We start from the raw sequence: 13,642 nt of genomic DNA on the forward strand, positions 1-13,642 counted from the left end.
CGGAAGTTCTCAAAAGCACTCTTGTCCCCAAGTGCTTCCAAAGATGGAGGACTCTGTACTGAACATGCACAGTATACAACTGCCTATCTTCAGAAGTACTCGGGGTTTCAAGTGCTTTTGAAGCCTTCTGAGGACCCCCATAAGCTTATTTGACCAGTTGGTCGAAAAACTGTTTAAGGGGTGACAGCGCTGGATCAAGCACACAGAGAGGGATGGGCAGGTTCTCTAGGATCCAGACCCTTCCCTTTCCATAAGTGACTGACTTTTTTTTTTAGCTGGCTTTACATTAAATACACTGCAAAAGGTATGCCTATTAGAATTTCCGTTCCCATATTTGGGCACTTCAGTTTCCTCTCAAACCCCAAAAACTGAGAAGGTAGTTTGGTCCCTTATAGAAAAACCAAAATGGCCTCAAGTCTCATACGAGGTCTGTCGCCTAGGAGGGATCAAGTCCAGGCAACAGTGCAGGGCCAAGGCTGTTTGTTCTATTGCAATGCAGGGCGGTCCAACGGAAGAGCGCCCCAATACGTGGCCATACCAAACTGTCTTTGTCCCCGAGCGCTGAAAATCCTAGCTACGCCTCTGGAGACAGCGATCCCGTAGAATGTGTTCAGACTACAGACGGGATCGCACAGTAGGAGGGGCACTCGAGGAGCAAAGTTCAGCAGTTGTGGACGAGGAGATTAGCTGAATCCCTCACCTGCAGGTCCAGCTCCTGGCATCTCTGTTTCAGCTCTTCTTTCTCTGCCTCAGCTTCCTGTAGTAATTCCAGGCTTCTCTTCAGCTACAACAGAGAGTAATTATTAGACCTGTATACAATACAATAGATGTTTGTTAGTTTACATTTAAAGTTTTTATCAAATGTAAAGCCTATTAAAATATTGTATAGCACATGGACAGCCAGGTATGGGTAGTAATTGTCCAGATATTTGCATATGAATTTATACATGGTTAAATTTCCAAAAATTACCTATTCCAACACATTTTGATTTCTGAGATAAAGGTTCTATCTTTTCCCCCTCTCTTGATCCAATTACCTCACAACTTTCTACAAGCATCTTTCAGACAGGCAGCTGAAGGTGGTGAATACACCGCCTGTCAGTTGCTCTTCTGTGCATTCCCCGCCCCAGCCATGCTCAGGCGTGACACTTTGTGGTTTTCTGTCATGGACCAACACCACCGTGTGTCCAGCGATGACATGCATGGTTTTACGACTGCCATTTGACTGCATTTAGTTTGCACGCGATCGCCGCTCATAGTCAGCAGAAGGGACGCTGAATGGCTCTACAAGCGTGCAGTTCAGCTGTCCTTCTGAAAGAGGCCTCAGAGCTTCAGCTATCAGACGGCTTTAATCACAGCAGCATCTGCTGACAAGTTTGCTTTATAATAGAGTGAACAGGAGAATAGGCAGCCATTACTCAGTGAGCGCCATTAAGGCCCCATTTCCACAATGTCTGAATTTCGGACACTATACGCAGGCAAAAACTGCATTAAAACTGAAAGCCCATTGAAAAAGCCCAAGGTTGGGACCTCATTCCAATCTATAGCCGATACACCATTTACCACAAGAATTCTTTAACTTTTCTCAAATAGATCATCAGGGATGTCCATATGGCTAATTTTGTATTGAAACCCCTCCCACAGTGTGATGTCATGATATTGACAGTTTGCGGTCTGTGAACCTCGTTGCATTGTGGGAAATAACAGCTGTTTCCAACTGCCAACCAAGCAATATCTCCCTCTGCATAGAACGCTCAGTGAAGCGAAGCGAACATTCCATACAGATCACCTGGCAGAACTAAAGGTGTTGGTACATTTGATACATTTCAGAATGTAAATCAAGGAAGATTTTACAATGTGCAAACACTGACTAAATAGTCTCCACATAAATATTGTAAAAAATAAGCAATTATATTCATTATGTCATTTTCACTACAGATATTCTTTAAAGGAAATCAGAGACCAATGATACTTACCTTTTTATACATACCTGGGGCTTCCTCCAGCCCCAGGGGCATGAATCGCTCCCACGCCGCCGTCTGCGCAAGTGAAGTGCGCTCTCTACGTATCTCTCCAGCGGCCACTGGAGAGATGAGATACGTAAAGAGTGGACTTCTGCTTGCGCAGACTCGCCACAACTGTCTGAAGTAACGGGACCCAATACCGGAGCTGCAGGCCGCAGAGGACGGCGGCATGGGAGCGATCCGTGCCCATGGGGCCGGAGAAAGCCCCAGGTATAAAAAGTATTGTTGGTCTCTGGTACACTTTAAGACAATGCTGAACCTTACAGTAAATTTTATGTAGCAGTTTGTTTTGTTCTTTTGGGGAAATCACACCAAAACCTGGCGATGCCTTACCTGCCTGGTTACTATGGCGATCTATACTCGGCAATGACTCGTGAGCTAGCGCAAGGGCTTACTTTACTAATGGCTTCATCAAACATAATAAAAGTTTAATAGGACACACAAAGAAATGACAGCAGCCGACAGACGAGTACAAAGTGCTGGGTCTGCCCAGGGTGACTCAGTGTATAATATCCTGTGCAGGCGGCGTATACAGCACCACAGACGGGTTCATATGCAGAGTGGCTAGGGATTAGGCATAGGTGTGGTTTCGGGAGGTGGAATGGTGTGACATTATTAACAGAACTAGTTTTAGCTAAATTATTTGCTGACAATAACGCCAACCTAACACTTATATCTGAATGTGCTTCAAATGGGGTCCAATAATACAATTACCCTATTTTTAGATATTAGCATGCTACCCACAATTTGTACTGCAAAAGCTTTAGAAAACTAATGGTAAACTAATGTATGCTGATCAGAACTACGCTTCTATATGTTCCCAATACTACCAAAGCTCTCCCCCTCCCCCAGTTGTAAATGGCCCATTTCCACATCTTGTCTCGGCATTTTAGGAAACACAATACAGGCTAGCCACATGTCATTTTTGTACTGTAAACAAAGAAAGTGACAGTCATATTTTAAAACAGGGTTAATATCAATAATGTAAGTGCCGGTATATTGTATAATTGATCATAGCCTCATTTGCGACATTGGCCTCAATTCACTAAGATCATGCTGGAGATAATAAGGCAAGAAGAAACTTACCTCCACACAGTGAGAGTTATCTTATCTCTTCATTCCTTAAGTTACCTCCTCTGTAGTTATTTTCACACGCAGTTAATTAACAGCCTGTCTTTAACTCAGGAGCAATTTTAAGGATTGAAGAGTTAACTTAACGACAGAAGAGTTAACTTTAGGTTTGCCTGAGGTAAAATGTTTCCTGAATTGCCTTATCACCATGGTGATCACTCTAGAAACTTTATTAAAGACAGGAGATAAGCTTAGTGAATTGAGGCCATTATCTGTATCTTGACGTAACAGACGTTTATTAGACTATATGTGCAATGTTACTCCTTGCCCATTGTTGATTTCTGATACAATTTTATTCCTATTTTGGCTTGCACGGTAGCTGGCATTTTACTGATGATGTCAATACTATGCACTAAACAGAGAGAATTCACAGCAGTTTTATAGACTTTAGTGCCATATCTGAAATGGTTAAAGAGGCACAAGATTGAAAAATCGTATGTGTGAAATAGCCTCTAACGCAAACCTCCTCCTTAGTCCTGCAAGGATCGGCAGGTGTTAGGATTAATAACTCACCCACTTGCCAGGTAAATCATTAGCCATCTGAAGCCCAGCCACAACCCCAGCCCCCGCCCCCCTTGGCAAAACCACCATATTTTATTTTTTTTGTGTTGCAGACCCTAGGGTGGCTACCCCCACCTGCATTGTTTTGGCACACCCCCAGCATGGCAGCCGTGGCTTAATAGGTGTCCGTCGAGCTGGGAGGCGGGCCGCAGCAGCACAGAGGGGGGTGGCCACAGTACTTCGGAAACACTACGGTCAGCTGGGAGGGGGAGGCGGAGTTATGAAGTCTAATTATTTACGGGCGAGCATGTCAGTTATTAACCTTAACACTTGCCGATCTTTGCAGCACTAAGGAATAGGTTTGCATTACAGGCTTTTTAATGTGGAAGCTTGGTACTCTGTCAGACTGCAGTTACTAACGACTTTTAAAGGAAGCTTGACACTGTCCTGACCTGTGTAAAGAAAAGTAACAGGAAGTGGCCATTAAAAACAGATTAGTTACTCATTTCTGCACATGACCTAGGTCAATGTTAATTTGGAATCTTGTGAATTTAGTCTGTGTTTTATTATTTGTTTGTATACTTAGGCTGGGAGGCATTCTATGCATGGTATTGTCCTCGGATTGGGAGGACATTGAGGGACCTTGTAAGGCTACGGGAGGCTGGAAGAAGCCCAAGGTAAGTCAAATGGAACCTATTCCCCCATCTCAGGTAAACATTAATGAACTGTAAGGGTGCCATCTTTTCCCCCATGTTTATATCTGGGCACTGGAAACCAATCTAAAAATGAGAGTCCACATGTAGTATGCAGACCTTCCTTTATTTTGTTAGGATTTAGTTTAGCTGTGCATCCTCAGAGTATCCTCACAGCCTTTATGTGGTGTCCCAGAGACTTACCTGCTGCTCCAGATCTCCCGATAGCTCTATAGCTGGAGAGTCCACACTGTCTTTGCTCATAAGCTGCAAGACAAAATACAATACATTACATTAAAAGCAGATTACTAGGAAACCGACATCAATAAAAATCTGGTAGATGCACTATTTATGTGTCTCCTTTGAAAAGATTCCCTTGTTTCTTTTGGCAGTGATACGGACAGCAATAAAAATAGGACATTTCCAAGGAAACTTTGTAATAAAACATTACAATTTCAGGGATTTTCTCAGTAATTTATATTTTACTTTTTTTTTTCCAATTCAAATCACAACTGATTTCTCCAACTGATAGTAACTTTGGAGGATAGGAACACACTAGGCAGAATAGCATATGCGTTTCCACTATGTGCTATGGGGAAAAAAACTCATGCGATTCTGCCTAGTGTGTTCCTACCCAGAAAGATCTAACCAATGTGTCACCCATATGTATTTCATTATCTCTACTTATGAAAACAATGTTTGAAAACTCAGAAGAAATAGCTTGGGACTATGAATCAATTTCTTTTCTGAAAAATTAATTAGAATTTCCACCACGGACAATAGACAGATGTTGAAAAAAAAGAAAAAAAGAAAATGTAATCACATTTCCTGATCAAAAAAAAAAAATAATAATAATTTTTCTATACAACCAATTGTTATCAGAAAAATAGAAAAATCAAATCGCTTTATTGGAGCAGATCCAATCATTTTGATCATATCTGCTCAGAAGCATCTTCTGAACTCAGAATGGATTAATACCTTCCTACCTCATTTAACAGTCAATGTTTATATAAACACACAGCAAGCCCTCAAGCTGAAGTTTCATTCCTTAACTTACCTCCTCAGAAGTTAAGTTACCTCCTCTGTAGTTAAGTTACCTCCCCTGTAGTTAAGTTACCTCCCCTGTAGTTAATTTCACACTCAGTTAATTAACAGCCTGTCTTTAACTGCTGGAGTTATTTTAAGTATTGAAGAGTTAACTTAAAGACAGAAGAGTTAACTTTAGGTTTGCCTGAGGTAAAATATTTCCTGAATACTACATGCCTTATCACCATGGTGATAACTCTAGAAACGTGCTACATCTGAGAGACAGAGGGAGCTTAGGGAGTTAAATAAGTGGCTGAGAAATTGGTGTAGGAAGGAAGGGTTTGGGTTCCTGGAGAACTGGGCAGACTTTGCAGTCGGCTACAGGTTCTACAGCAGGGATGGGCTGCACCTTAATGGGGAGGGTGCAGCTGCATTGGGGGAGAAGATGGCTAAACGGTTGGAGGAGATTTTAAACTAGGATCTGGGGGGAGGCGGGAAGATAAAGTCTTAATATGTAGACAAGATAAGGTAAAAAGACAGTGGGAGCCTAACATTATGGGGGGTGGAGAGGGGGGTGGGGACAGTGTAAAGATTAAGGAGGTTAGTAAAACTTCAAGTAGCCCATTTCGTGTAAACAAAATTGGTAAATGTGGTGGTAAAAATATAAAGTGCATGGTAACCAATGCTCGGAGCCTTGCAAATAAAATAGACGAACTAGAGTTCATTCTGAATGACAAAGGCTATGACATTGTGGGAATAACCGAGACATGGATGGATGAAAGCCATGACTGGATAGCTAATTTAAAAGGATACAATGTGTTTAGGAGGGATAGAACAGGGAAAAAAGGTGGAGGGGTTTGTCTCTTTGTTAAGAATTCTTTTACAGCTGTCCTCAACGATGAGATGGAGGAAGATTGCGAAGATGTGGAGTCCGTTTGGGTAAATATTCATGGTGGAAATATAAGTTGCCAATTGCTTATTGGGGTATGCTACAGGCCACCTCATATTAGTGAAGCTGCAGAACTGCGATTACTACAGCAGATTGAAAAAGCTGCAAGTAAAAATGAGGTCATAGTTATGGGCGACTTCAACTTTCCAGACATTGACTGGAGTATTGAGGCTACCCATTCTGGTAAAAGCAGCAGATTTCTGGCAGCACTACAGGACAATTACTTGACTCAAATGGCAACGGAACCAACTAGGGGGAATGCGTTACTGGATCTGATCATCTCTAATAGACCAGATAATGTATCAAATGTGCAGGTTCAAGAACATTTGGGAAATGGTGATCACAACATGATAACGTTTGATCTGGTGACTGATAGGCCACGGGGCAGCGGGACCACTAAAACTATGAATTTTAGAAAAGCAAAGTTCAATCAAATTAGGCAGGCACTAAGTTTGGTGAACTGGGATAATGTACTACAAGGGGAGGACACTGAAGTGAAATGGCAAGCTTTCAAACTTATTCTCAATCAATATTGTAGTATGTATATCCCATATGGAAACAAAATGTCTAGGAATAAAAAAGGCCTCTATGGATGAATAGAAAGGTTATGGATAAAATGAAGAGGAAAAGGAATGCCTATAAGGTCCTAAAACAGGAGGGGACCGAGGCTGCACTAAGCAATTATAAGGAGTGCAATAAAAATTGTAAAAAAGAAATTAGGCTGGCAAAGATCGAAGCTGAAAATCAAATCGCTAGGGATATCAAATCTAACCCAAAAAAGTTTTACAAGTACTTCAACTCTAAAAAAAGAACGGTTGACTGTATAGGACTCCTAAAGGATGAGGGTGGGAACTCAATGGTGGATGACCAAGGTAAGGCAGAGTTATTAAATGCTTTCTTTGCTTCTGTCTTCACAAAGGAAACAGCACTGTTGCAAATTACAGAGGCAGAAAAGTCTCAATCTTCTAACCGTAATATTAAATACTTAACGCAGGAAGAAGTAAAGGCAAGACTAAATAAATTAAAAATAGACAAGGCACCTGGCCCGGATGGCATGCATCCTCAGGTCCTAAGGGAATTAAGTTCAGTTATAGCTAAGCCCCTTTATCTTATCTTTTGTGACTCTCTTGCAACTGGCAGAGTCCCAGTGGATTGGCGTACAGCCCACGTTTCCCCATTATTTAAGAAGGGCAAAAAATCTGATCCAGGAAATTATAGACCTGTAAGCTTAACAGCAGTTGTATGCAAACTATTTGAGGGGTTACTAAGAGATACTATACAGGACTTCATAGTAGAAAATAATCTCATTTCTCAGCATCAACATGAGTTTACTAAAGACAGGTCCTGTTTGACTAACATGCTCAGCTTTTATGAGGTAGTGAATGCTAATATGGATATTGGGAATGCTGTAGATGTGATATACTTGGACTTTGCAAAGGCCTTCGACACTGTTCCCCACAGAAGTCTGGTGCAAAAGTTGAGGATGCAAAGACTGGGGAAGAGTTTGTGTGCATGCATAGGAAACTGGCTAATGGACAGAAAACAAAGAGTTGTGGTCAATGGATCGTACTCTAAATGGTAGACTGTTAGCAGTGGGGTCCCACAGGGATCTGTACTGGGTCCAGTGCTCTTCAATTTATTTATTAATGACCTAGTAGATGCAGTAGTGAGCAATGTTGCTATTTTTGCAGATGATACAAAATTGTGCAGAATCATCAACTCTCAGGAAGATAGTGTCATATTGCAACAGGATCTGGATAGGATGGCTATATGGGCACATACATGGCAGATGAAGTTCAATGTTGACAAATGTAAAGTCATGCATTTTGGTCGTACCAATGGTCTAGCACCGTACAAAATAAATGGGATACAGTTGGAGACATCAAACTTGGAGAAGGACTTAGGAGTACTCATCGACAACAAGTTAAATAATCGTACTCAATGCCAAGCCGCATCAGCTAAAGCGAACAAAATTTTGGGATGCATTAAAAGGGAAATAAAAACTCGAGATGCTAGCATAATATTGCCCCTGTTTAACTCTCTAGTAAGGCCACATCTGGAATATGGAATTCAGTTCTGGGCACCACATTACAAAAAAGATATTGCAGTTTTAGAGCAGGTGCAGAGACGAGCAACAAAATTGATACGTGGGATGAAAGGTCTCGCTTACCAAGAAAGGTTAGATAAACTGGGTTTATTTAGTCTAGAGAAAAGACGCCTTAGAGGGGATCTAATTAACATGTATAAATACATCAGAGGGCAATATAATAGCTTGGCGGATGAGCTTTTTGTCCCTAGGCCTTCTCAAAGGACTAGAGGACATGATCTGCGCATGGAGGAAAAACGTTTTAGCCATTTATTTAGGAAAGGGTTCTTTACAGTAAAAGTGATTAAGATGTGGAATGCACTGCCACAGGAAGTCGTTATGGCAAACTCTATACCTGCATTTAAAGGGGGCTTAGATGCTTTCCTTGCGTTGAAAGACATCCATGGCTACAATTACTAGGCAATGCCTAATGATGTTGATCCAGGGATTTTATCTGATTGCCATCTGGAGTCAGGAAGGAATTTTTCCCTTTTGTGGCTAATTGGACCATGCCTTGTGACAATTTTTTCGCCTTCCTCTGGATCAACAGGGGTATGTGGGGGACGGGCTGGAGTTGTACTTTGTACTGGTTGAACTCGATGGACGTAAACAACAAACAAACAACAAACAAACAAACACAGAACATTTATATCGCGCTTTTCTCCTGGCGGACTCAAAGCGCCAGAGCTGCAGCCACTAGGACGCGCTCTATAGGCAGTAGCAGTGTTAGGGAGACTTGCCAAAGCTCTCCTACTGAAAAGGTGCTGGCTTACTGAACAGGCAGAGCAGAGATTCGAACCCAGGTCTCCTGTGTCAGAGGCAGAGCCCTTAACCATTACTCCATTCAGCCACTGTTTGTCTTTTTTCAACCAAAATAACTATGTAACTATGTTATTAAAGACAGGAGATAAGCTAAAGGTGCATACACACATCAGACTATAGTCTTTGGAAAATGAAAGATCACAGACCAATCTTACCACCCTTCATGTAGTATGAGAGCCATACCCTACACAGTCTTTTCTATGGAGCTGAACTCCCCATCAGAAAAAAATCTTTGCAAGATGCTGCACACACAGATGCTGTACAGACACAAAAGATCAGTATCTGGAAAAGATCTGTTCCTGCCAAAAATCCATTCCTGCAAATTGCAATGATAGTCTATGAGATCTGCAGATCATCATACACACATGATTTAACTGACATTCATCTGCAGATCAGATCCACCAGGATGGATTTTCAGATCTGCAGATGATTGCTTGATCTGCAGATGAATGTCAGTTAAATCATGTGTGTATGAGGATCTGCAGATATCATAGACTATCATTGCAATTTGCAGGAACGGATTTTTGGCAGGAACGGATTTTTGGCAGGAACAGATCTTTTGCAGATACTGATCTTTTGTGTCTGTACAGCATCTGTGTGTGCAGCATCTTGCAAAGATTTTTTTCTGATGTGGAGTTCAGCTCCATAGAAAAGACTGTGTAGAGTATGGCTCTCATACTACATGAAGGGTGGTAAGATTGGTCTGTGATCTTTCATTTTCCAAAGACTATAGTCTGATGTGTGTATGAGCCCTTAGTGAATTAAGGCCACTGTAAAATTATGTCTCCGGCAGACCTTTTTTGTAGTCCTATAGTAAATACAGGACTACAGAGAGTGGAGGGGGGAGGCAGGGCAAGGACTCTAGCCTGGGTGAGGGAGAGTGGAGACTTCCTGTAAAGCAAGTCATGTGTGGTCTTGCACCTGCACAGTAGAGCGGACCCGATCGGCTTGGCCATTTCTGCCAGAGCCCGAGGGGGTAGAGGGTACTGTGCTTGCACTGGATCACAAAGATAAATATCACTGTGTGCTGCAGCTGCTTCTGCACCTACATGCATCCCCCAACACACTTGTCGGTGGATTTTCATGGGGGGAGGGGACATCTGGATTGGGGCTACACAGGAGGAAGGGTGAAGCCTCATTAGGGCCCAGAGGCTTCCCCCTCTGGAGGTTAGTACCCCATAGGGGCACTTTTTCCCTTACAGATTATCTTTAGGTCCACTGAGGTCCATCAGGCACAAGGCTCTGCCCAGCTATGACACACAGCACAAGTGTAGGAATAAGAGGATGCAGTAAGTTAGGGAAAATAATAGATCTGTCTTGCTCAGGCTTCCAGGTTTGAAATACAGCTAGACATTTACAAGTGTGTTTCACGGAACAGCTATTTTTTATTGACATTAACAAGTGATAGAATCAGAATAAAACTATTTATGTCGGTTCATTACCTACACATGTACATTAGTCAGTAATGAAAAGCCACACCCAGGCATAAGAAAGTTTATACAATCAAGTCTTTGTTACAAGGATTGTCATTTTTTTCATTGGCGTCAGCAATCGAGTAGACTTGTCTGGATATCAGCCTTTTTCCCCTATGGATGTTAAAGTGCAGCATTTGCTGGCAACCAATTGTGTTTTGAGGAGCCAGATGTGTGAACCCAATCATATTCCTTTTTACTGAGGACAGGATCTGATTGGATGCTAGAATGGACAGAGCATTGCAATTTTTCCCTACTGAACTTTGCTGCCCACCTCGTCCATCTCTCCACCTAGGGCCAGACTTGCCATAAGGCACGCGCCTAAAGGCGCCTGATGATGGAAAGGTGGCCCACTCCCCTCACAGAATGCCTTCCTCCCTCCTTCCCTATGCAGAGTACTGATGACATAGTAAATAAGAGATTACTCAACCTGCACTCGACATTCAACTGACAAGATCTCCCTTCAGTCAGGTGCACCGCTAGATACCCGATACTTGGGGACATCTCTAGCTACTTAATATTGAGGTTAGTTTAGCTGCATAATACTTGGGGGCAACTCTAGCTACTTAATGTTGAGGGTACATCTGTCTACCCAATACTAAGGGGCACTTGTAGCTACCTACGATGGGCTAGGGAAGTAAGGGAGAAGTGACAGCTGGGACAGCCAGCACGCTGGAGGTACGGTTCAACGAGGGTTTGTAGATTCCTAGAGGGCAAAATCTAAGGTGCCAGGACATCTGTGCCTATAGGCTCCTCTTGAGGTAAATCCAAGCCTGTCTCCATCTGCTCCTTTGACACAGCCCAAAGCCACTCTCAGCCAATCTCTCCATTGTCTACTTATTAGCATACATATTAGTACGCCGCTGGCAAGTTGGACGCAGAGTGAGCCGAATGACAGTCCAGGGAAATAGAGTGATCCAAATGCTCAAACAACTATTCACAAATTTGACCAGGGAGTCGACCAGTCAGCACCACAGATGCAAACAAGCCCATCAGAAAAGGAACAGGGACTGGGTCGAAACGTTATGCGGTTTTTCATATGGATACCCTTATAAATCAAGCTACAATTGCTAAACCCAGGTGGAGACCTGGGTTTAGCAATTTTAGCTTGGTTTATATGGGTATCAATATGAAAAAACGCATAATGTTTCGGCGTGGTTTCTGATTAGAGGAATGACAACTCACCCTGCTGCCAGTGAAATTCCTATCGGCGTTAAATACCCCTCCAAGTCATAGCAACTCAGAGGGAGAAGTAATTCAGGGTTTGGCGACGGCCAGAACCCCAAATTACCTGTGCGCAGGCCGCAAACTATAGCATTGCTGCTATAGCTGGGCCCAACACAGGCACATGACCTAATTTGACCTATTACTCAAAGGATCCAGTTTAAACTACTCACCCTTACATACAAATCTTGACATAAGTTGTCACCTTCTTAAACTTCCTCATTAATCTCCAGATACCATATCACCTCAGGAACTTTCACTCCTCCCAGGAGACCCTCTTGTCCTCTATCTTGGTTAACTCATCTCACTCTCGCATCTAGTAATTCTCACGAGCATCACCTCTCCTTTGGAATGCCCTCCTTCAGCCAGTCCCTCAAGCTCTGAGCTTCAAAACAAACTCTCAAACCACATCTGATCAAAAAAAGCCTATAATTTGCTATAGGTAGCATTGTAGGTTCACGGCCTCATCCCCCAACCCTGTGTCTCTTTCCCTATTGTCTCAAACCCTCTAGACCAGTGGTTCTTAAACTTTTTTGGGTGAGGGCACCCTTGATGGCTATGACATTTTTTCAAGGCACCCCTCGGCAAAAACTACCAAAAATACCATTATTATTATTGTTTAGTATTTATATAGCGCTGACATCTTCCGCAGCGCTGTACAGATTATATATAGCCTTGTCACTAACTGTCCCTTGGAGGAGCTCACAATCTAGTCCCTACCATAGTCGTATATCTATATTGTGTAGTGTATGTATAGTAGTCTAGGGCCAATTTTAGGGGGAAGCCAATTAACTTATCTGTATGTTTTTAGGATGACCCTTAATAAGTAGCACCTCCTCCAAGTAGCTAGTGATGCCTATTAGGCAGCATCCGCTTCTAAGTAGTCAGTGACCCCCTCCCACATTATGCAGCCCTCCGAAAGCACAAAAGGATAAAGAGTCAACCTTGTAGACCACAAAGACATTTCCCCACATGGGGACAGCAGTAAGTAACAGGATTAAAGGTTAACTGGCAGGTACCGGTAATGCAGCTGGTTGCATTACCTGATGGCATTGTGGGGTTGGATGGGGATGCATGCCGAGGCACCCCTGGGAGGTGCTCAAGGCGCACCAGATTGCCACGGCACCCAGTTTGAGAACCCCTGCTCTAGACTGTAAGCACGCAAGGACAGGGACTTCCTCCTAGTGTCTTTTATTCTCCTGTAATTTACCATAAAAACATGGACAAGTATTGGTGATGTCTCAAACCACACAACAACTATGCATGTATAGTACTTGTATTGCTGGATGTCCTGATTGTACATAGTTTTGCACATCTCATGTATCTATGCTCTCAACTATTTGTTTTGTTCTATGTACAGTGCTACAGACAATATAGACCCTATATTAATACAAAAAAATAATAGTAATAATAATTTACTTTCTGCCTCACAAAATAAGCAAGTTCCAAATCCCGCATACTATGTGAAGAATTGAACTGATTGCTTACTTCCTGGATGGCAGTCATCACTACGTGCTGCACGGACTCCTCCAGCGTCATGATGTTCTCGATGTGATCTGCAATATACGGAACACAGGAATGAGGGCACGAAAACTAAAAAAATCTAAGCTTAACAGAGCTCCTTTATCCAGCCAGATGCAAAGAAAACTGGAGACACAGTGGAACAGTTGTCCAAAGCAACCAATTAGAATCCTCTTTTCATGTTACAGCTGAAG

The 13,642-nt window shown here is 42.6% G+C and overlaps 1 protein-coding gene across 1 annotated transcript in view; it reads right to left on the reverse strand.

Annotated features, from left to right (window-relative positions):
* HOOK1 (hook microtubule tethering protein 1) overlaps positions 1-13,642 on the reverse strand; it is a 105,348-nt gene that overhangs the window by 40,643 nt on the left and 51,063 nt on the right. The window contains exons 6-8 of the mRNA XM_068239390.1: positions 13,416-13,483; positions 4,553-4,615; positions 701-784 (exon numbers count right to left, since the gene is read on the reverse strand). Coding sequence (XP_068095491.1) covers positions 701-784; positions 4,553-4,615; positions 13,416-13,483 — 215 coding nt within the window. The remainder of the gene's footprint in view (positions 1-700; positions 785-4,552; positions 4,616-13,415; positions 13,484-13,642) is intronic.

The sequence above is a fragment of the Hyperolius riggenbachi genome, chromosome 6, assembly GCF_040937935.1.
Source record: "Hyperolius riggenbachi isolate aHypRig1 chromosome 6, aHypRig1.pri, whole genome shotgun sequence".
NCBI lineage: Eukaryota > Metazoa > Chordata > Amphibia > Anura > Hyperoliidae > Hyperolius > Hyperolius riggenbachi.